The sequence below is a fragment of the Rhinolophus sinicus genome, chromosome 14 (assembly GCF_057876585.1).
Source record: "Rhinolophus sinicus isolate RSI-liver-muscle chromosome 14, RSI-T2T, whole genome shotgun sequence".
NCBI lineage: Eukaryota > Metazoa > Chordata > Mammalia > Chiroptera > Rhinolophidae > Rhinolophus > Rhinolophus sinicus.
Window position 1 is genome coordinate 34,353,867 of NC_142514.1, and position 24,753 is coordinate 34,378,619.

General features: G+C 39.7%; 1 protein-coding gene across 4 annotated transcripts in view; it reads right to left on the bottom strand.

Annotated features, from left to right (window-relative positions):
• Positions 1-9,617, bottom strand: part of SPATA6 (spermatogenesis associated 6) — a 97,996-nt gene extending 88,379 nt beyond the window's left edge. For all 4 annotated transcript variants that reach the window (XM_019710877.3, XM_019710875.3, XM_019710876.2 and 1 more), the window contains exons 1-2: positions 9,379-9,617; positions 1,079-1,216 (exon numbers count right to left, since the gene is read on the bottom strand). In XM_019710877.3, the coding sequence (XP_019566436.1) occupies positions 1,079-1,216; positions 9,379-9,429 (189 nt within the window). In that variant the 5' untranslated portion in view covers positions 9,430-9,617. The remainder of the gene's footprint in view (positions 1-1,078; positions 1,217-9,378) is intronic.
• Positions 9,618-24,753: the final 15,136 nt, after the last annotated feature.

Below are 24,753 nucleotides of genomic sequence, written 5' to 3' on the forward strand. Positions count from 1 at the left end.
TTATTCCCAAAATATTCCTTTCCCAACCAAATAAACTTTTGACGTTACTGAGAACTGTCACTTCCTCTCAACTTCCCAAGGTCACTACGGAAGACTTTACAAACAAACAAACATTACAGCTGGCTCGGTCTCCCTCTTCCACTTCATCTGCTGGCGTTCTTCCCTGTTTTGTTACCATGGTCTTACTGGCCTTCTTGATGTTCCTCCCATTTATCAAGCTCATTCCCAACAACACGCCTTTACAATTGTTATTCCTCTATCTAGTTTTTCCCTTATACTTTTGAATGACTGATAATTCAGGCTCAGCTTAAATGTTTATCGCCTTCTCTAAACACTCATTAAAACAGACAATCACCCTAATCCGTCAGTCCCTTTCTGTCCCCTTACCCTCCCTTTATTCTCTTCAAGACACTTTATCACGATCTAAAATTATATTATTCATGTGTTTACTTGATTATTGTCTGTTTCTTCTATTACAATGAAAGCTCCAAGAGGGGAAGATGTTGGTCTACTCAGTTCCTAGAAAAGTGCACGGAACAGAGCAGGTAGTGGGTAATTATTTGTGGAGAAAAGGAAGAAGGGATGGAGAGAAGGAAAGAGGGAAGGAAGGAGGGTGGGAGGCAGGCAGGGAAGTAGAGAAGGAAAGGAAATTTTAAAAGTGAGAAATATGTTTGGTAATAATTAACCAAAAGCAGCAGTTTTAGGGGAGAAAAAAGAGAGTTACAGAAAGAAGTACAAGACAGTCATAAGTAAAATACGACCTATTCTTACCTGTTAACATCTCCTCCCTCTTTTTTATGAAAATGATTATTTAGAATTCAAGATGCTTTATTTTCATAAAGCTCACTATGACAATTTTAGAAATAAAATGACCAATCATGAAAGAGAGGCAACTGATTCAATGTACAATATAATACATATTTATTTTCAAGCTTCCAGATTTATGTTACAAATCTCCTTTTGAAAATTAAATCAAACTACATAGACAGCAATAATAATTCGTGTTGTGAGATTTTATTCAAAATTTGGAGCCACTTTCACTTTTGCTTGTTAATTTTGATTAGAGATTTGAACTCACCCTTTCAAACACCATTCTGGCATTGAAGACCAGTGGGAAAATGGCTGGGACACATTGTGTCTTTTTGTATTGGCCAAACACACAGATGCTAAGATAGATGTCCTCCTTGTCTTTCAGCACCACTCCGGGACATGTTACCTGAAAGATATTAGATAGAATGATGTAACTGCTTAATGAATTCCCTGATCTAGCCTGCTAACGTGACTTACAAAACATTACATAAAGCACCAGTCAGCTACGCTAATAAAAATGTGCACACATACAAAGGTCGCGAGAGGTTCTGGCATTTATAGAGTTAAATGAAATGTCCTCACAACTTCCATCCCTCTGAGAGAGCTATGATTTTCCACTTGGTTATTTGTACCACATTTGAAGCTGCACGAGTGTACTGGCTCTTGGGACAGATACCAACAGTTTGAAACAGTCATTCTTAGGCATCCACTCTATGCTGAAAGCTTCTACAAACTTATTCAGTATCATTTAATCACAAAGGATTAAGACTCAGCACTATATTATAGGACAAAAAATAAATAAATAAACCAATTTAAAAAGCACAAATTTGACATGTATTACCCTAAATAGCAGGCCCTACACTCCCTCAGCATCAAAAGCAATATGACAAAGTTTCAAAGCAAGGGAATTCTAAGTTTCTAACCCAGTGAAATATTCTTAAAATAAGAAATTGCATTTAACTATCCTCATGGTTGACAGGAAATATAGGCATAAAATGTGGGGTTTCTAAAAAATCCGTGGCACGCTCTCTCCAGCCGCTGCAGTATCTCATTGTCAGTGATAGGCATGCCCTCAGCAGGGACTGGAAGGCTAAGATTTGAATCCAACCTACCCGCTTAGTACTATTATACACCAACCTCCAATCACAGAATCAAAGTATATCTTTCATTGTTCTCTGAACACACACATTGCTTTGTTGCCTCACGTTCTTCCATTATCTGGATTACTATTTCTTTCTACTCCATTCCGTCTTCTCATTTACTCCCATCGCCTGCCAAGGCTTACACCAAGTGCCATCTCCTACACAAAGCTTCTCTTGATTCACCAGCTGTCATTACTCAATTCAATCTAATTTTGACATTTGTGATGAATTTACTACATCTAAGTAAATATGTTTTAGAGTCTCGTAACATTGTATAGTTCTCTTAAGGTCCTAATTATTGTCTCCTTGCATTTGAATTAAGTGGGTACATTTCACCTCTTTTATTTGACTATAAATTCCCTGAGGACAGAAATTTTGTTTTCCTCGTCAGTGTATCCAAAAACACTGCCTTTCTGTATTAAGAAGAAGCTCACAGATTATCTAGTATAGCTTTGGATTTTTTTTTATATATGAAAACAACAGACCCCAAGAAAGGATTGGTGATTTACTTACTTAAAATCAGACAGTAAATGAATCAACACAATACACTCAAAATGCTTAGAACAGTGCCTGATAGAGCATTTATTCAATACTATCACTGACTCTATCTACATGTTATTAAATTTTCCATTTTTGTCCTAATACATTCCATACTGATTATTAAAATCAAGGTTCTCCAGCAAATCTCATTCTGTATATCAGCTTCATTTACTACCCTGCCTCATTAAAACCAAACTGTCTTAGAGTCCCTCAAATTTGTGCTCTCCAATATGATACCTGCTAGCCACTTACGCCTATAGATATGGCTAGTCCAACCTGAGATGGGTTGTTGTTCTTGTAAAATATAAGATTTTGAAGATTTTGAAGAATTATTTGAAAAGATTTTGAAGACTTGTTACAAAAAATATATAAAATGTAAAAAACCTGCCATTTGCCAACAACTTGGATGGACCTTGAAAGCATTAAGCTACGTGAAATAAGTCAATTAGAGAAAGACAAATACTATATGATATCACTTATATGTGGAATATAAAAAAGACAGACTCAGAAAAACAGAGGAGAATGGTGGTTATCAGGGGTTCAGGGGTTGTGAGGGAACAAGATATTGGTCAAAGAGTACAAACTTCCAGTTATAAGATTAACAAGTTTGGGGATCTAATATACACCAGGTGAGTACAGCTAATAATACTATATTATACACTTGAATGTTGCTAAGAGTATAGATCTTAAATATTCTCACTACAAAAAAGAAATGGCAACTATGTGATGAGAGGAGGTTGTAGCTAATATTATGGTGGTAACCATTTTGCAACTTTTTAAGTGTATGAAATCAACACATTGTATTCCTCAAGCTTACACAGTTCTGTGTCAATTAATATCTCAATAAAACTGGAGGAAAAAACAATAGCATTGATAAAGAACTACTGTCTCACAAAACAACAAAGATGAATTATCATAAAAACGTTAGAGTTAGTTCATACTGGAGAGAGAGAGAGAGAGGAATGGATATTTCAGAAGTTCAAAATCTATTGTGACCGAAGTCAAGTTAGTGGCTACCTCCGGGATGGGAAGGGGGCAGGTGGAGCGGCTGGGAGGAAGGGCCCACAAGGGGGCACTGTCGGTTGCTAATAATATTCGAATTATTGATCTGGGTAGTGATTACACACTTAGGATTTGTGTACTTTATGAATGTATGCTACAGTTCCATAAAAAGTTAATTTAAAAAGATAATAGCATTCTTTGTTTACCAGCGACAACAACAAAAATTAGAAAATGAAAAAAGGCATTACTAAAAAAAGCAAAACTAAAGTGAAAAAATAAGCTTCAACTAGACTTCGAAATTTACATAACATATATCCAATAGAGGTTAGCATCCAAAACACTATTTTACAATTTACCTATATATATGTAACTGAAACATAAACCAATACTCTTAACTGAAAAAAAAAGAAATAATTTATAATAAAATATACTCGTATATTCGACATGTAAATGCTCAAGCAGGACTAAGCTAAAAGATAAATTTGTACCTATACACAGAATCTACATGAAATAAACAGTTTCAAAAGCAGAATGACAGGTGTCACCTATTGGCAACTCAAATACAAGCAGTGCTGCCACTGGAGCCATGATTTTCCCAAAAAAAAAGTATATTCTTACCAGAGTCCCACACAAAACAAAGTACACTATTTCCTCAGTTTACATGGTAATTGCAATTGTATTCTGGGAAAATTCATGGTATTTTAAAACCTTTCAAAAAGAGAGACTTTGTGTGTATGCATAAAGCAGAGTTAGGTTCTTAATATCTAATAATTATAAATAGATTTCCATCTACATATTCTATGGAACATTCATGTCAAGCAGAATACCAGACAACTAACACCAACAGGACCCCACCACCAACAACAACCACTATGGCAAACAAGGTCAGCACAACAAATTTCTAAAATGCTCCTTAGAACACAGTACCTGCTTTTGAAAACAACTTGACCTATTGACAACAGGAAATAAGTACAAATATACTAATTGCGACATTGTAATATTAAAAAAAGAGGAAAACACTGGCATTTAAAAGTTCATTAACAGGAATAAAAATTAAATCACTGTCATATAAACATACCGCATTACATAGCAATTAAGAAAATGAACTAGATCTGCAAGAAACACTGACAATTCTCAAAACCAGTCAAGTGGAAAAAAACTGGTTTGCAGAAGGATACATACAGTATGACGCCATTTGTGTAAACTGTTAAATAAAACTATAGTATAGGTAATACATAGACATACACAAATATGTAGAAAAGTACAAAAGCCTGAATGAAAAGTATACACTCCAACTTCAGGATACTGATTACCTTAAATCCAGGGAGGGAGGGAAAATTGACCGGGTTCAGGAAAGGTGCAAAGGGGCCTTATCTAGATCTGTAATATTTCATTTCTTAAAAACAGAAATCTGCAGCAAGCACATAAAATATAGCATTTGTTAAATTGGAGTGGGGGGAAACCACAGTACTCAGGCTTTTTTTTTTTTTTCTGTAAGTTTGAAGTATTTTATAAAGTTTAGTTTTTTACTTTTCTTTTTTTTTAAATCAATATTCCAGGGAAATGTACCACCAATTGTAGCGTAACAGAGAAACCACTCCACAGGAACGTGGATAAGGTTCACAAATGTTCATTTTTGATTGAAAAGGACCCAAATCTGCTTGCCCCAACACTATCAATAATTTGAGTGAGGTAATTAGATGAAGTGAGTGTAGAGAAGAAATACTGGGAATTATATATAAACTAACCCCAAACTGACACTACTCAGGTAAAGCAAATGGGCCGGTTTCATGAATTTTACTCTTGTATTCCCAGTTTCTTCCTCTATTTTCCCAAATAATCTCATGAAAATTGAACTAGTGAATAATGACAAGGAGACAGATAGAAGAAAAAGCAACAATACTTTTTCATATCACAGATAAAATGTTTCAAATATTAAAAGTATAAGTGATGGGAAATACAGATACAGAGAACAAACTGATGATTGCCAGAGTGGAGCAGGGATGAGTCAAAAAGGTGAAAGGATTAAGAAGTACAATTGGCAGTTACCAAATAGTCACGGGATGTAAGGTACAGCATAGGGAATTTAGTCAATAATATTGTAACAACTACATATGGTGCCAGGTGGGTACTAGACTTATTGGGGGATCATTTCGTAAATTATATAAATGTCTAACCACTATGCTGTACACCTGAAACTAATATAAAATAATACTGAAGGTCAATTGTAATTGAAAAAATAAAAATTGAAAAAATGGTTAAAAAATAAAATGTTAAGTGATAGGAAATATAATTCTTTTGCTGCTCTTTAAAAACAAGTTACGTGATATGTTATTATTCCATTCTCCAAAGATTCACTAAGAAAAGTCACACTTTCTTCCTGGCAATATCTTTTTCTTTCAGGTCATATGTCTCTCTCTGTTGAGGAACACAAACTGTTGTTATATACCAAAACCTTTCATGTTTTACTGTGTTTGCTCTCGTATTACCACAGTATTAGACATATTAGGTTACCACTAATAGACGATTGCAGCAAAAATAAACATGGAGGGCGAAGACAGGAGAGATGAGAGGTGAATGGAGTGCCATACTTTCAATAGGAAAATCAAAGTAAAACATCTAATTTCCAGTTTATAGGAATTGGGAACAAATTAAATGTTACCACAAAGAGAAAAAATTAAAACCATAACACAACAGGGGATATTCTATATCTGAGCATAATCTCTTCAAAAGGTAATGTGCACAAAAAGATTTTTACAAGAAGGAATGTTCATACCGTGTTTCCCCGAAAATAAGCCCCAGTTAAGCCCAGGTGGACGCATTTAGTACATCATGATGATGTTCCAGAAGAAGATGGCATGATTGTATTTGAATAAATGTAGATTGTTGTACATGAAAAAATAAGACATCCCCTGAAAATACGCTCTAAAGAGTCTTTTGGAGCAAAAATTAATATAAGACCAAGTCTTATTTTTGGGAAAATACGATATAAGATCCGGTCTTATTTTCAGGGAAACATGGTAGTAGCTTTATCCATGGCAACCACAACCTGATAACAACCCAAATAATCATCAGTAAAGAAAATAAACATGTATGGTATGCACATACAATAGAATTCTACTACTCCACAATCTATTAGGTTGGTGCAAAAGTAACTACGGTTTTAGCAATTATTTTTAACCTTTTAAACCACAATTACTTTTGCACCAACCTAACAGAAAAATAAGTTACTGATAAAAACACCAACATGGATGGTGTGTTTCAAAAATATGCTGAGCAAAAGAAGCCAACACAAAATAAGACGTACTACACGGCTCCATTTAATATTACGTTCAAGTACTAGCAAACTAATCTACAGTTATAGAAATCAGAATAGTAGTTCTCTCTACATGGAGCTTGAAAGTGGTATAAGGTAATTTCCTGGGGTCAAGGAAGTGTTCTAAAGTTTGATCGAAATAATGGTGACATGAGTGTATAAATATATCTAAATTCAATTTAAAAAAAGGAAACATCATGGGAATGAAAACATAGAACTGCTCTACATAAAATGGACTAAAAAGAGCTAACAAGAAAATGCAACACGTAAACTTTCAAACTGGTTTGAAAAAGTTAACTACACAATTCATTTTTGGGGACAACTGAGGAAACTTGAATAGGAACTAGATACTAAGAAATGATCACTAATTTCTTAGGTGTGATAATGGTTTTGTGGTTATGTACAACCACCCTTATTTTTAGAAGATGTATACTGAAGTATTTAGGAGGGAAATATGACATCAACGACTTACTTTCAAATTTTCAGCAAAAAACATTTATTTTATACATATGTATATACATTTAACAGGGCTTGTGCTGGCCAGAAAGCTTAGTATCCTGTTGCAGATGTGCCTCATAATAGTTGTGCAACCTTAGAAAAATAATCAGTTACGCTAAGCCTGCATGATTTTCTCACCTATGAAAAGGAGTAAATTCCACGGTAGCTAAGATGTCTTAGAAATGTGAAATTCTGTAACTCAGAGGTTTGAAAAAAATAGGAAACGTTTACACTCGCATGATTTCTTAAGCTTCCATGAACCAAACTCCACTTTACAGTCATTCACTTTCTGCAGTACAACTAATACTGAGGAGGAAGCGTAATGAAATAAATATCGTTCCTCAAACTTCTTCAGGCAGTCATCAGTTACAGTACAGCAAAGTACTTCCTCTTGGAAGGTCTGTGTGGCCAAGGAAGGGACACAGCTGCAAGCCCGTCAGGCAGCTGCACTCACCAGGCTGCAGTACCCCATTGGTTAGCCGGGGAGGAAGCAGCAGCCAGTAACAAAGTCTGCTGAGTTTTACTAACTGCCCTGAGCTAGCGGTTTAGAAAGCTTCGTGTATTCTTTCTCTGAACAAATCTGACTGTACAAAAAAGTTGCCAAACTTTGGCAAGCTGTGGAAGGAAAATATCTGAAGCTAGGGCTATGGAGTTTCCAACAGAGAAAAAAAATCTGTGCTGGCTTAAACGGAAAGTACCAGAAACTTGCATGTCTTCCACCCCTGCCTCCTACTCTGCCCTACCCAGCCTTTCCTTCTTTAAGACCTAACAGAAGACCTAAAGCAGTCTTGTGACTTCCCTGGAGGTTTGTTTCCTGGACAGTGCTGCAGCAGCCTCATTCTACTGGGAGGAGGCACAGCCAGGAAAGAGGGGGACCCTGGAAGGGTGGGGCAGGTGGGGAGGGAAGCCTTGCCTGCAGGCTGTGCAGGAAGGAAGTGGGGGGAGGTACTTGGTGCAGCACCCAGGAGAGTGGTGTTGGACATTTAAGTACCCTCACAGCCCCCCACCCCCAGTTTTGCTGGGAGATGGAAGGCTGAGTTGAGAGAAGGTGGGAGGAAAGAAAAAGGACTGAAGGAGGAAGTTTGGTTCCCAACAGCTTGCTGATCTAAAATGGGGGCATGGAAAGACTCTTCCAAGCTGGAGCTCTCATCGGAAGAGGAAAATGAGGGGGTTCTCTAAAGAATGAAGGGGAAGGACGTTTTCTCAAGTCCAAGCCCCCTCACTTGAGGAAGACTTCGGGTTCTCTGCCTGGGCTGCATTTGCACAGCAGGTTGGAGGAAAGGACCCTTTTCAGCAAGTCTGCAGAGTGACTAGGTGGCTTTGCAAGCCCTGCAGAGCGACTTCAGCGAATGAGTAGTTTCCCTTTGAAAGTTGGTGCCTTTCTTACAGTGACAGGAAGAATGAGGGTTCTCTCTCAATGTCGGGAGGATTTCGGGACTGGAGGGGCCTGAAATGATTTCTGAGGGGTTGGCTCTGGGAGAGGCTGGGGTTGATGGCAACGTGCTTTGTGCAATGACAACACACTTCAGTAGTTGGGTGTGGGGATTGTACATTGAAGACTGAAAGCAAAGGACGCGAATCAGAAGCTTGGAAATTTGAAAAAGTCTGGCCTGCAGTGATTTGGGAAGAAATGCCCCCCTCACCCAAGACTGAAGAGAAGCGGGACCAGTGATACTCGCTCACTAAGAAGAGGGGCAAAAAAAGAGGAATTTAAAGAGAAGCCCCTCCTCCCCCCCAAAAAACAATTCACTGGAAAGTTGTGGGCGGAAAGAGAGTCTCTGAAGCGGTTCGGATATGATTCCAAGAAACTCCAACTGGAAGTTGGGATGAAGCGAAGAGAGCTGCGGTGGGGGGTCAGACCTCTGCGTGGCTGGAGTGGGAGGGCGCTCAGGAGTTTGGGGAAGACCGAGGTGACACGGGGTTCGCCTCCCTAAGGATGATTTAGAGGGTGAAGGAAGTTTGGAGGTGACTCAGGGTTCTCGGAGGTGAACAGAAAAGGCGATGCGAGTCAATTCCAGGGGCTCACTGACACCCAGGGCGGCGGGGGCTGGGGGAGCGACCAGTACTCACGGAGCGGATCTCCAGCGCCAGGGCGCATTGCAGCGCCTTCACCTTCGGCATCCGCGCGGGATGGGGCGGCGGGGAAGGACCCCGGCCTCGGGCCCGAGAGAGGCGAGGAGACGCAGGGCGGGGCGGGGACGGGGAGGAGACGAGGTGGCGGCAGCGGTGGCAGCTGTGGCCCCCAGGCCGGGGCCCGCGGTCCAGCCTGGGTCCCGCCCGAGCAGCAGCTGTGCGCGGGGCGGGGACTCGTTGTCATGGCAGCCAGGAGGGGCGGGGCCGGAACAGGCGGAGCGGGGACGAGCCGAAGCCACCGCGCGAGGGCAAACGGCTGGGGGCGGGGCTCGGGGAACGCCCGGCGGGGCGGGGCCGCAATAGGAGGCGGGGCTTCCAAAGGGGCGGGGGGGGGCGGTTCTTCTGTGACATCAAACTGGGCCCAAAGCTGGACAAAGGACAGAATAGCTGGTTGTATAATGGGACAGTGCACAGATCAGGGAGTTGGACCTAAACTCAGGAGTTCTCAAGTTGCCTTCCTGAGAAGAGAAGGATCATCTTAAATCGGATCATCATTTTCCTCTTCCTAGTCTCCTATTGTGATTTCCTCTTTGTTAGTGCCTCCCTGTCCTCTTTTTTTGAAGTTTCCTATGGTCATGCAGGGTCTCAGCTCCTGCTCCCCACACAAGAACACAGGATATGGTGAGGCCAAAAAGGAACACCAACGGAGCCATAGATAGGGGAGTCACACCACTATAGTCTCGCTGGCGGCTGGGTTGGAGACACAGGAAGCAGGAGCACATGATCTGCAACCTGCCATCCGCTTCTCTGCCAACCAACCCACTAAACAACCAACCAACCCCCCAACGTAGCCACGGCAGTTATATTAGTGGCTAATGGCTAACCAATAATAGCTGCTGACCACCCAGCCACAGCGGATGGCCATCTGATTCCAGCTGATGGCCATCTAATAACCGAGCCAACACCTTTCCACGTGAGGTCAAGAGCCTGGGAACTGCTCTCTGGGACTCTGTCCCCACACCTATCTAATTCACCTGTACATGCATCTCAGTGTAAATTGCTTAAATTGAGCTGTCGATGAAGGGCCAACAATAAATCCAGTTGGGAAGGGCCTGGGCCATATACCATCAAAGATGAAAATAATCTAATAGATTGCCCAATCCAATCGCTTTAAAAATCATTTTTAGTGCAAAATATACATACAGACATTAGAACATAAAACATATTCATCTTAAGTATTAACAATAAAGCATATACCTGTGCAACTAACACGCAGCTTAAAAAATAGAACATGACTAGACCTCAGAAATGCCCCAAACATTGCTTTGTCTTTCTTTCCCTGGAAGTAACCACTACCCTGACTTTTGTTACAATAATTCCCTTGCTTTCTAAATACTTCTGCTATTCATATATGTGCTTCTAAACAACATTTTGTTTAATTCTTTCCTGTTATGTTACATAAATGGAATTAATACTAGATGTCTTCTTCTGTGACTGGCTTCTCTCACTGTTATGTTGTGGAATTCACCCAGTGTTGATGCTGTGTAGCTGGAAGTTTTTTCCATTGACAGATAGCACTCTACTACATATATGAATATATATTGATCTATTTATGTTTTCTACTATTGATGGTCACTTGCACTGTTTCCATTTTTGGCTATTAAGAATGTTATGATGAACATTCTAGTACATGTTTACTAGTGTACACGTTCTAGAGTGGGAGTGGATTGATTTTTAATGGGTTTTGCACATGTGGGACTTTAATAGGTAATGCTACACTATTTTCCAAAGTAGTTTTACCTATTTGTATTTCTGTAGGGGGTATATAAGAGTTCTTATTTTTCACATCCTCACCAACATTTGGTATTGTTGGTATTTTTAATTTTTGTATATTTGGGTTTCTATAATTCAGGTATCTCACTGTGGGTTTATTTTGCATCTCTGATTACTACTGAGGTTGTGCACCTTTTCATGTTTTGATTAGTCTTTCCATTTTCTCTTTGCGAACTGCCTAGTAGTTCTATTGCTCATTTTTCTACTGGATTCATTCTCTCTCTCTCTCTCTCTCTCTCTCTCTCTCTCTCCTGTTTTACATGAGTTCTATATATCTTCTAGATATGAATTTTTTGTCTATTATATATGTTGCATATATCTTCCCCAATTTGTGGTTGCTTGGTCTTTTAATTTCCCATGTAGTGTGTGGTGAACAGAAAAGAAATTAAGTCATGGAGTATGAGTATTCTTAGTTTGACCAAATAATTCCAAGTTGTTGTCCACAGTGTCACACTAGTCTACCAATGCTTGAGGGTTACTATGCCCACATTCTTCTCAACCTTGGTATTGTCAAGCTTTCTTGTTTTCCCCAGTGTAACAAATATAAAGTACCATCTCACTATTGAATTTCTGAGATTACGGATGAGTCTGAGCATATCTTTATGTGTTTATAAGAGTTTTCTGCTTTCTTTACTATATAAAAATTGTCTGCTCATATCCTTTGCCCGTTTTTCTATTGGGGTTTGTGTATTTCTTAGAGGAGTTTGTGGGTACTCTAGTTATTAATCTCCTGTCAACTATAGATATTGCAAATACCTTCTTCTTTTACCTATTTATAAACATTGTCCAGGGTATACTTCACCTATAGAAATACCTTACTTTGATATAAATCAACCAATCATTTTTGCCTGATATTTTGGTTTTTGTATTGTATTTCTTACATTTTAAGAATCTTTCCCATTCCTAGATGACAGAAATATTTTGTTCCATCACCTTCATAGTTTTACCTTTCACATTTTGATATTTAACCCACCAAGACTCAATCTTTGTACATGAGGTTAAATAGAAACCCAGGATCCATTTTGTTTATTTATTTTTCCTCTAGAGAGTGAGCTTGATTTACCAGCAATATCTCTAAACTTTCCATTCTTCCCCTGACTGATTTGTGGCACCATTTGTATAATACAAAGGTCTGATAATTAAGTTCGTGAACTTGTAACGATGTTACTAACCTTTTTTGATATCAGAGGGACTGTTCATTATGAATTTGTACCAACTGGACAGTTAACCAAGTTTACTATTTGGAAGTGCTGAAAAGCCGGCATGAAAAAGTTAGACTACCTGAACTTTTCACCAATAATTCATGGCTCTTGCATCATGACAATGCACCAGCTCACATGGCACTGTCTGTGAGGGAGTTTTTAGCCAGTAAACAAATAACTGTATTGGAACACCCTCCCTACTCATCTGATCTGGCCCCCAATGACTTCTTTCTTCACCCAAAGATAAAGAAAGACATTTTGATGATATTCAGGACATCAAGGGTAATATGATGACAGCTCTGATGGCCATTCCAGGAAAACAGTTCCAAAATTGCTTTGAAGGGTGGACTAGGCACTGGCATCAGTGCATAGCTTCCTAAGGGGTGTACTTCTAAGGTAACTGTACTGCTATTCCGCAATGACATATGGAGCCCTTTTTCCTAGAATGAGTTCGCTAACATAATTGTCAGACTTCATATATTAACTACCTAAAGCTTTGTATTCAAACTTTCTATTCTGTTTCAGTGTTCTTTTTGTCTATTCTTGCAACAATATCACACTGCTTCATTACTATGACTTCTTAACATCCTGTTCAGCAAAACTCTTTTTTTATGAGATTGATTTAGCTATTTGTGATCCTTCATTGCTTAATTTTATTTTAGAGTAAGTTTATCAATTTCTTCAAACAGTCCAACTGGAAATTTTATTGTGATGTATTAAATCTATAAACTAATTTCGGGAATTGACATCTTGGAAATATGACATCATCCTATCCAAGAACATAAAATGCTTGTTCATTTATCACATCATTTTCAATGTCCTTTATTAGAGGTTTCAAGTTTCCTGCATAAAATTCATACTTAATTCCTAGGTATTAGGTTGGTACAAAAGTAGTTGCAGTTTAAAAGGTTAAAAATAATTGCAAAAACCACAATTACTTTTGCACCAACCTAATATTTAATTACAGACAATAAGACATTGTGTCCCTTCTCAGGTGATGCAATCAGGAATACACAACACCACTTTTCATGCCAAAAATCAAACTTAAATCTGACCAAGCATTCAAATCTATCACCAAGGTACAGGAAATATAATATTCAAAGTAACTAACTTGTTAATTATGGTTTCATAATGATGCAAACAGAAAAATAACAACAATATGATTTCTTCAAACAATTGAAAAGGAAGAAATAAACAAGGGAGACCCTATGTATCAAAATAGATTAAACAGATGTAACCTAATATAAACTATTTATGAGACAATAGGGGAAATTTGAATGCTGACTGGACATATAATGATTTCAAACCTTTTTTTGTTAAAATATTTTTAGGAATGATAATAATTACATAATAATAACAGGTACTGGGGTCCTGTTCTTTAAAAATAAATTGCCCTTATTTTTTAAAAAGTCATGCATACTAAAGTATTTATGGATGATATATGATGTCTTAGATTTGCTTCAAAAACGTCAGTGGAGGTGGGAGGTGGTAATGATGGAAAGTCGATGAGGGTATGGATGAAACAAATTAGCCATGTAATTCTTGAAACTTGATGACAGGTATGCTGGAGTTCATTATACTATTATTTCTACTTTTGTATATGATTACTTCCATATTAATCCTTACAAAAGTAAATAGGTATTGAACAGTGTCAAGTGATCTTTCTATACTGATTGTTGAAATAATCATATGAGCTTTGTAAACTTTAGCCTATTTATAAAATAAATTACTTTGATAGAATTTTCTGTGGCTGTGCCTTCCTGTAGTCCCATTCAATATTATTTTGTGAATATGTTTTTGTATTATGTTAGCTAATATTTTTTTTAGGTTTTTGCACCTATGTTCATAAGATAATTGGACCTATAATTTTCTTTTCTTTATTTTCCTTTCCCAGTTTTGGAATCTAGATTATACCAGCCTTATAAAATAAGAGCATACTTCTATATTAGACAATTTGTTTGCTCCTGTCCACAGGTCTCCAAAGTTCTCTTCATTTTTCTTCAATCTTTTTTCCCTCAGATTCTTTAGTTTGTATATTTTATATTGATTTGTCTTCAAGGTAACTGACTTTCTTCTGCCATCTGCAATCTGTCAGGCCCATCCAGTGAAGTTTTCATTTCAGTTAAATGTATTATTCAGTTCTAACATTTCCATTGGTCTTTTTTTTTTTTTGGTTTCCACATGTCTCTGAGATCCCCTATTTATTCACTCATTAGGACCGATTTTCCTTTACTCTTTGAACATAATTTCTTTAATTTTTTGAACATGTTTACAAGAACTGCTTTAAAGTCTTTAGATGCTATATTCAACATTTGTGCCATGTTGAGTTATGTTTCTACTAACTGCATGTTTTCATGAAAAGAGTAAATAGGTCACATTTACTATTTCTGTGTATGCCTTGTGATTTTTATTGAATACTGAGTATTTTGAAGAACAGATTATAAGACCCTGGATTCTATTATCTTTTTCTGAAGAATATTGATTCTTGTTTTAGCAGGCAGTTTAATTACTGGCTGATTATCTTAAACGTGTGTAGACTTAGTGATATATTTATTAGTGCAGATATGTGTAAAGCCCAAGATGTTTTTAAAGCTCCTCTAACTTGATAGGACTCAACTTCTAAACTCTGTCTCACCTACAGGTTTTATTAGGCTTGGTTATAGACTTTGTTAAGGCAAATCTAGTGTGGGCCTTACTATAGGGTATGGTCCTTTCTGGTAAAGTGCAACCTTTCTGGTCTGTCAGTTGGAATCCAGGAGTAATAACAAAGTGTTAAAAGGATTGCTCCACATGGAAGGTTCACAACTCTGATGTTCCCCAGCAGTGCTTGATCTCAAGAATCTCTGTTCTGCTCCCAACCTTGTAGCAGATGCTAACTAGAAAGCCTCAGGTGGTCTCACCCTGCGCAGGTAAAGTTTATCCCTCAGCCTTGAACGTTTGGGGAAATCCCTCATAGGTTTCCGGGCTATCTCTGCACAGCTCTCAGTCAGTTTGGGCTGCTATAATAGAACACCATAGACTAGGTAGCTTATAAACGACAGAAATTAATTTCTCACTATTCTGGAAGCTAGAAAACAAGATCACGGTGCCAGCATGTTGGGTTCTGGTAAGAGCCCTCTTCTGGGTTGCAGATGGCCATTTTCTCTTTGTATCGTCACATGGAGAAGTGGGCAAGAGAGCTCCCAGGTGTCTGTTTTATAAAAGCACAATCCCATTTGTGAGAGATCCCTCCACGTACAAATATCATCACATTGGGGGTTAGGAGTTCAACATAGGAATTCGGGGTGGGATGGGGTGGGGGGAAACACAAACATTCAGTCCATAGCAACTAGGTGTTCCCTCTGTCTTCAAGTTTCAGCCTCATACAAAAATTCAGCTGCCAATTTCTAAGCCCCACACATAGAATTTTGGTGAAAATTCTAATATGTTAAGTAGCGACATTGTGAATGGCACTCCTATAATTAATGACATCTCAGGAAGATGTATAATCACAGGTAGCAGATAAAACAGAAATAGTACTGCTTCTGCTAATCCCCTCCTTTTTTCCTCTATAAAATTTTGTGGGCAATAAGTCCAATAAAAAATATAAGCTCTTAATCTTTCCCAGAAATCCTAGTTCATTTGATAAATGTTTTGAGGGAATAAATTAGAGCTTTTTTTTTTTCTTTTATACAGTCTACTTTGCATTTATGAAGTGAGGGTGGTAACTCAGACTCTAGGCAAATGGTCAAAAGATCAGAGGCATTTTTAAAGACCTTTATTCTTTTTCATTCATGTTCAATCTCCATAAAGGAACTGATTTCTGACAAAGTCAGTGTTTTCATTAGTTATAAGACTATTCACAGTAATAATGGCCATAGTTACCATTTAGTGACAGTACATTATATATCAGGGATTGTACAAGGTCCTTTATATATATAATTACATACCGCGCACATCTCCACAAGGTAAATATTTAGCAAATGAGGAAACAAGCTCAGAGTAAATTAACTTGCCCATGCTCACACAGTAACTGGCATATCAAGAATTTGAACCTAAGTCTTCTCTACTCCAAAGGGAGCCTTCTTTCTCCTATAAAATGCTGCCTCTCGTTATTATTTTAATATTATCAATAACAAACATACCAATTAGTTTTGAATGCAATGCAAGCAAATAATCATGACACAGTAATGATTACATTATTCTATTAGATGTTATGGAGATGTGATAAAAAACTATGGTGAATGTTTAAATTTTTAAAAAATTTTACTGCAGTAAAAGACACATTGCCATTAATCCCCCTCCAAATACTCCCCTTGCTTCAAACGCACTTATCTCATCATTCTTGCCACTTTCTGAAGCAGTTCTGGAAGTCCTCTTTTGTGAGTGTCTTCAGTTGTGCTGTTATGGCTGCCTTGATGTCCTGAATCATTTTGACTGGGGAAGCCAGAAGTCACATGGTGCCAGATCTGGTGAATAAGGTGGATGAGGACACACCATAATGTTTTTATTTGACAGAAAGTGCCTATCGAAAGCGATGAGTGACATGGAGCGTCGTCATGATGGAGGATAAAGTAAAGACACTCACGAAAGAGGACTTTCAGAACTGCGTCAGAACGTGGCAAGAATGATGAAGGCATTTGAGGTGAGGAGGAATATTTTCAGGGGGATTAATGGCAATGTGTCTGTCATGCGAGGTGGCATGTGGGACGTCATGCGGGATCTCTAGTCCCACTCCCCGAATAAGAATGCAGGACATGGTGAGGCCAAAAAGGAACACCCATGGAGCCATAGATAGGGGAGTCATACCACTATAGTCTCACTGGTGGCTGGGTTGGAGACACAGGAGGCAGGAGCCACACGATCCGCAACCTGTCGTCCGCTTCTCTGTCAACCAACCTCACTTGATAGGTGCAATCCTCCGTGCTAACTGCAATCTGCTCTTGCTAGCTCAGCCACCATCTTCTTGCTAGCCCCCCATTTGCTGCTAGCGTAGCCACAGCAGTTATATTTGTGGCCAATGGCTCACTGGTTACAGCTGACAGCCAACTAGCCACAGCTGATGTCCATCCAATCACAGTTGATGGCCATTTACTACCTGAGCCAGCACCTTTCCACGTGAGGCTGAGAGCCTGGAAACTGTACTCCTGGCTCTGTCCCCTCAGTTTCTTTTACTGTAGCAAATTTTTTTATTTAAACATTCACCATATTTAAACATTCACTGTATTTTAAACATCACACCTCGTATATAATATATCATTATGATCTTACATTTGAACAGAAATTTGTTTCTGAAAGCAAGTGTCTGTCCCTTAAGTTGATTCTCAGAATGCTCCTATATACATTAAAGCAGAACTATTTATAAACCTATAACACTAGACTGTAGACTTATTTATCACTGAGAATGGTATAAAAGGTTTAAGAGAAACAAGACTTGTAAAATTTCTAATATAGTTTGGAATGAAAAGATAAAGCAGAAATCACCCTAGCTGGAATTTTCTTATATAGAATGGGATGAATTGTACCCCTTGGAAAAAAACATGTTTTGACTTAAAATGTATTATGCAACTATAATAAGAAATACCCAGAAGAATGTTTTATTTTATTAATCTTGTCTCCCCATGCAAGATATGCTACTTCGATCAATAATAATTAGATTGCCATTCCTCTGACTGAGGTTTAGAAAGTAATAAGCCAATGAAGAATCACTTCCAATTTCTCATATAGCAGCCTTAGGGAAAAAGGACGTGTAATAGAAGAGCTTGCTTTTGAAAAACAAGAGGTGGGCATAGGAGAACTGTAAAAGTTCTGAACCCTAGTTACAAACTGGGTCTGCTGGAATTTGGCATTACTTCCAACCTACTGAGAGGCCTACTGAGACAACCGTACTCTCATTTCAGGAAATATAAGGAGCTGGGCACCTGCACAAGGGTCCCCTAAGGGCTACAGCATTGCATTTGCTGTAAATCACATCCAGCCTAGGGAAGAATTTCCGAATGAGAAAGGGTCCTTTTGTGGTTTTAGAACTAGATAGCTGTTGGGGAAAGAGGGAGATTCTGATGTAAATACCATTTGTTTTGTCCACAACTCAAGATGTAAGCACCTGGGACACTGAGTACTTGTGGTGAACGGAATAATGGCCTCCAAAAGATATCTACATCCTAATCCCTGAAACCTGTGAATGTTACTTTCTATGGCAAAAGGACTTTGTAGATGTGATCAAGTTAATGATCTTGAGATGGAGAGAGTATCCTGCTTGATCCAGGTGGGCCTTATGTTAATTACAAAAGAACCAGAAGTCAGAGTCAGAAAGAGGGCAATGTGATAATAGAAGAAGAGGGAGAAAAAGTGATGTGATATGGGGCCATGAGCTACCAAACGAGGGCAGCCTTTAGAAAAGGCAAGGAATGGAATCCCCCTGGAGACTCCAGAGCACCAGCCCTGCCAACAGTTTGATTTGAGCCCTGTAAGATTCATTTTAGACTTCTGGCCTCCAGAATTGTAAGATAATAAATCTGTGTTGTTTTAAGCCACTAAGTTTGTGGTGATTTGTTACAGCAGTGAGAGGAAACTAATCCAGTACTTGGTCAAAAACTGCAGGTGGATTAGGAGTTAAACAAGCTGACTGTAAAATTTTTAAACTAGTCCAGAATTAATTTTGCAACTGAAATTGCAAATGTAAAAATCAGGACACAAGTAATGTGACCTCAGAGACTTTTGAAAGTCACACTCTCAGGAAATAAATAACATCTCTGCAGTGACTACTGGAGTTGGTTTCTTAGCACTGAGAGTGACAAACAGTCCCTTCCTAGGCTACCTGACAGTTTCAACAAACTAAAGTCTAATAACAGTACCTGAAAATAAATCAGGCCTATTAATGAGGGAATTGGGGGTGTGGACAAAAAAAAACACACCAGAAGGCCATATTTGTACTGACTGCCCTCCCACCTCGTGCACCCCTGGATGTTCCATTCTGACTATTCTTCCAGAATATAGCTACCAATGCCTTTGGGTGTCTTCATTTCCCCCTTGTTCTTACAGGAAAGAGGAGTAGAAATGAGTTGGCCTCTCTCCGTTTTCTGAACAAGATGTGCGGCCTGACCCCTACACTGAAGACCCCTTTCTACATGACTCCTCCCCCAGCTTCTGTCCATCAGAATGAGACTGGCTTCTCACCTGACCCTCAAAGTTTGGGGGACTTTTAAAAATAAATAAAGTAAGGAGCTTTTCTTTCATTGGTTTAACCAACTCGCAGAGAAATAATTGTTGACTACACCTGAAATTATATAAATCTGGTCCCACCCAGACCAATTAAATCAGCACCTTTGGGAGCGAGGCCTAGGTTTAAAATATATAGATATATTTTTAAAGTGTATCTAGATAATTATAGTCATGATTGAGAAACACTGGTCTAAGCCAACCAGCAACATCCTGTTCCTGGCCACATTTTAATCACTAGTATTATGGGCTGAATTGTGTCCCCTGTGATTCTCAGGTTGAAGTCTTGACCTCTAGTACCTCAGAATGTGACTGTATTTGGAGACAGGGTCTTTAAAGAGGTAATTAAGGTTCAATGAGGTTATTGGGGTGGCCTAATCCAATGGCGTCCTTGTAAGAGGTGATCAGGACACAGACACATACAGAGAGGGAAGATCACGCAGAGACACAGAAGGCAACCATCTATAAGCTAAGGAGAGTGGCCTCAGAAGAAAGGAACCTTACTAACACCTCCATCCTACCTGGACTTCCAGCATCCAGAAATAGGTGAAAATAAATGTGTGTTGTTTAATGGCAGCCCTAACAACCCAATACAACCAGTAAAAAAGTTGATCTCAAACCCATTGTACATTTTCATCGTAGGAACCCTCATTTGCTGAACTCTGAAGATTTGCATGGGCCATACTTCTCTTTTTCCAATTATAATAGCTTTCACCATAAGAAAATATCAAATGCTCAGGTAAATTGCTTTTACTTGCAATAATATAGAACACAATCATCATTGGCTTAAAAAATAAAGATAGTTATCTCACATGACAAGAAGCCTGGAGGTAGTCAGGAGAGGGTTGCTGCAGAAGCTCGCCTGGTTTGAAAGCCGAGGCCTTACTATCTTTCCATTTCACATTGTGGTTTTAATGCTTTTTTTGTCTTCATGCTGGTTGTCTTCAGGCTTGTTGTCTAAATTCACACTAGGAAAAAGGCAAAAAGTAAGCCCTAGCAACCTAGAAAGTCATGCCCATCCCTTTTTATAGGGAAATAAAAGTTTTTTAGAAGCATCCCTACAGACCTCCGGTATAGGTCACAGGAACTCCTGCAGCTGTAGGGGAGGCTAGACGTGAAATAGCTCACACGTGAGAAAAGGAATTTTATGACTGAGAACTAGTGGTTCTCAATCCTGACTGGAATCTCCTGGAGAAATTTAAAAAATATAGGTGCCTGGGCTTCATTACCAAAGGTGCAGATTTTATATATGTATATAAAATATATATATATATGGGCTCTATAGGTGATTTCATTGGTAAGCAGGTTGAAAACCACTGAAAAGAACGATTAGGGTTCAGCCCATGGTTTCACCTTGAACAAAAATGGGACTCAAATAGCAAGCAGGACAGAAGAAATAATAGGATAGGGATTAACATCTTGTGGCAGATAGGGTTAGAAATTATTTGCTCATAAATGAGGGCAATGCAGCTGGATTTGGGATATAAGATTAACATGATAAATCAATCTCTTTCTCTGCTCTCTCACTTTCTCCTCTATCTCCCTTCCCCTTCTTTTCTCTTCCCCTCCATTTTCCTTTCTCTCCAGCTCTCCACCTCGCATCCCACTTTAATTTCTCTTCATCTCCCTCTCCCTCTACCTAGCATATCAGCGTTAGATAATCATAAGCAGGCTTATAAGAAATATTCCCTACAGAACCAGAACAGATCGTCCAGTCATTGGTTGAATGCTCCCAGTGACAGAAGGCTCACTACCTTCCAAAGAGTTACCACATAAGACAGGGCCAGTTGTGCTCCACACTAGGGCACCTGCCCAAAGTAGCAAGTGGGGGCTGAGTGCCATTGTTTTAGGCTTTGACCAGCTGATTCACACAAAGATGCCACATAGGCTAGCAGGGGTCCTGGCATCATGAGACTACCTTTCCCAGGGCCACATGGCTGTGCCTATTACAAAGTTCTCTTTTACAATGAGACAAAATCTACCTTCTCCAGGTCCCACACAATGATCCATTTAACGGTTTGGAGCTACTTAGAACACATTTGCTCCCTCCTCACCAGTCTGCATGACATTTTTTCTTCTCCAGGTTTCTCAGCCCCAGTTCCTTCAGCCATTCTGCATCACCGCAGCTCAAATTCCCTTTATCATGTCCCTTCCATCTTCTTTGGAGACCATGTGAAGTGATCAGTCGCCCTCCTAAGCTGTAGCACTGCGGCTGGAGTGTTGTAATACAGTCTACCCAGAGAATGGGGTGACTTCATTGTCCTTGAAGAGGAGAAAAAGGGGGTAGAAAATAAAAGCCTCAATTCACAGAAATCACCTTGCTGCCCAGGGAAGGAGGAATACTGTACACATAGGAAAGTGGAAGACTTCTTTCAAATGAAGACACAGAAAGGTTTGGGGACATGTCTTTTATAAAATAAAGTAATTTCAGTGCTAGTATGTCCCTCTATCCCTCTCTATCCTCCCTTCGTTGAATACTTATTGAGTCCCTGCCACCCAGCATTGGAGATACAGAAGAGAACAAGACAAGCTTTTGTGCTTACAGAGCTCCTGGTCTGGACAGAGATGGCCCAGCTCTTCCCCTGGCGCTCCCCACCACCAACAGGACCCAGCCCAACTCATGTAGGCCAGGGATTAGAGAAAGCTCTTTCCTCACAGCCCATGACATCCTATTTCCTTTGAATCTTTCTAGATGTTCTCAACTTTCTAATCATATTGTCAGAACTGTATAGGAAAACACAGCTCACTGGAGGTGGTCGCATGAGGGAAGAGGAAAGAGAGTTGGGATAGACCAAGTGGGGAAGAAATAAATTATCTTAAGGCAGATGGCCTAATTCCTCTTCTGGAAAGAACTGTGTCTGTTTGGAAAAACAATTTCAAGACTTTTCTACAGGTATGAACAGGGAAACCCAGAGGACATAGGAGGATAGCGCAGCACAGTTGTGCTTTGCACAGTGAGGTGGAATGAGTTCTGAGGTTTGGGTGTGAGGAGGAGAGGAGTCTGAGAAGGCCTCAGATGTGAGGGGGAGAACGGAGGGATAGAAGCACCGTGAGAGCAAGCAAGGTACACTAGCCCCTAACAATTCATATCTGAAGAAGAAGAAAAAACCTGAGTCAGGGGTCGGGAGGTTGGCCAAAGCCCTGAACTTCCTGGTGACGCTCTGTGTAATTGTTGGTTTATGTACAGGGCTGGCCAGGCAGCCTGTGAGTTCCTTGAAGTCAAGGGCCAGGTCTTGGCTGTTTCCAGTAGCTATCATTGTGCCTCGGCAGTGCCAGGTTTTGTGGACCCTGAAGCTTATATAATTTGCAGAGGACTCTTTAAGAAAAAGAATATAAAATTTATTAATGGAAAATTAAATAGGAATGTGAATATTTATTTAACGTGAAAGAACAAATCACAAGTTTAATTTTTTTTTAAAGCCAAAATCCAGAAAAATCACAGGATAATTTTGTTAATTAACTACTTGACATACCTCTGTGATAGTTTTCTTCCTGTATTTCCAGTAGTTTCTCTTTGATCACCTCTTCATATGACTATGGTTTTTGTAAGATCATTTTCTTTTTACAGAACAGAAAGATAATTCAGTCTTTCTTCTAGCATGATTGATCCAAATTGAGTTTTTATTTTCTGGAATTCAGAAAAGTTCATTTTAGCTTCACACCTCCTTAATGGTCATGTTTTGTACATTTTTCAGACTGTTGTTTTGGAAACCTCTTTCAAGTTCCTTGTGTTGGGTGCTGTGAGAACTCAGGGCATCTTGCATCTCCTGTGCAGTAGCGATCGTGCACACTCTCTGAACTGACAGCACTCACTCAATGGCTAGTGGCCGATGGATGTCTCTGTTACAGAGACCCTGCACTTTTGGGTGGCAGTGCTGGGTGAGTGAGTCCAGTGGGCAGTAGCAGTGTTCCTGGAAGCTGTCCCTATACTGGGGATGGCTGGCAATAACTGAAGTTTACTTAGGAAGTGACAGCGAAGCCCATAAATATAACCCACTAAACCCAAACTTCAACTAGACTTCCCCTTAGCTGGATCCCCAAAATGCCATGTGACTTGATTACTACCATCTGTGAAGGCAACTGAGGCAGAGGAGACATTGGAGTGGAAAGAGACAAAGGTCTTAGAAGACTGCCATTAAAAACTTCCTTATGCAATTTACAGAAGCATAAAACAGGTGAACACAGTACTGGGGAAGGAGCAAGTGAAGGGTCCTGAAGCCTCTGGCATCTACAATAAATCTGTTTGTCGTCACATAGTGGGCACTCAATGAATGAATAGATGTGAGAGGGAGGGAAAGGAGGGAGAGGAGAAGACGGAACTGTAGTGCTGACACCTGAGAAGGTTGTTGGTGAGGTGTCATCGGTACCTCTGCCTCACCTGAGCTGGGGAACCTCACTTTGCTCATCCACTGGGGCGTCTGACCTCCTGGGTATGCTGCCTGTTTCTCTCCCTCCTCTTCACCCCAGCTGTTCTAGCCATGCAAAAGGCTATATTCTCATTGCTATGGCAGGGTTGCTATGCCAATCGCCAACTGGCCCTGTGTGTCTCTTTGATTCAGAACATTTAAAGGGCATGAAGAGCTGCATTCAGAGGCGGGCTTTTAAACCTGAAGTGTCCCAACTGAAACATCCTCACTGGCAGTAACCGCTGAGCACAGCTGGGCGGATGGCAGCATTTGCCCTATAAAACATTTGATACTTTGCCAGTAAACCGTAAAGAGGAAAAGAAAGACTCTGTCTAGTTTGAAGTTACAGAGTAGCTTTGGAATGCACTGACCAAAGCAAAATAGGCCACTTGCTGTATCAGATTGTGGGCCCCCAGCTCTGCCAATGCATACAAGTGTCGTTATCAGCACCCAAGGCCTCTGACTCAAGCCCCCACTCAGCAAAGCCCCTGGGATTGCAGGGCCTGCCCGGGATCCCTCGCTTCCCCATCAGGGTGGGCTGGTGAAGGGGGTCCTCAGGAACCACTGAGGCCGGCAGCCATGGGTGCCACAGTCATTCTCCACTGACTGTGAGGCTTTGTCAACTGGTGCTACTACCCCATGAAAAGAAGGATAGAGACCTGAACCTTCACTGCCCTCACTGACATTCTTTAGAGCGGTTTCTTCACCTTTGCTTCTCTGCTTTCCCTACACGG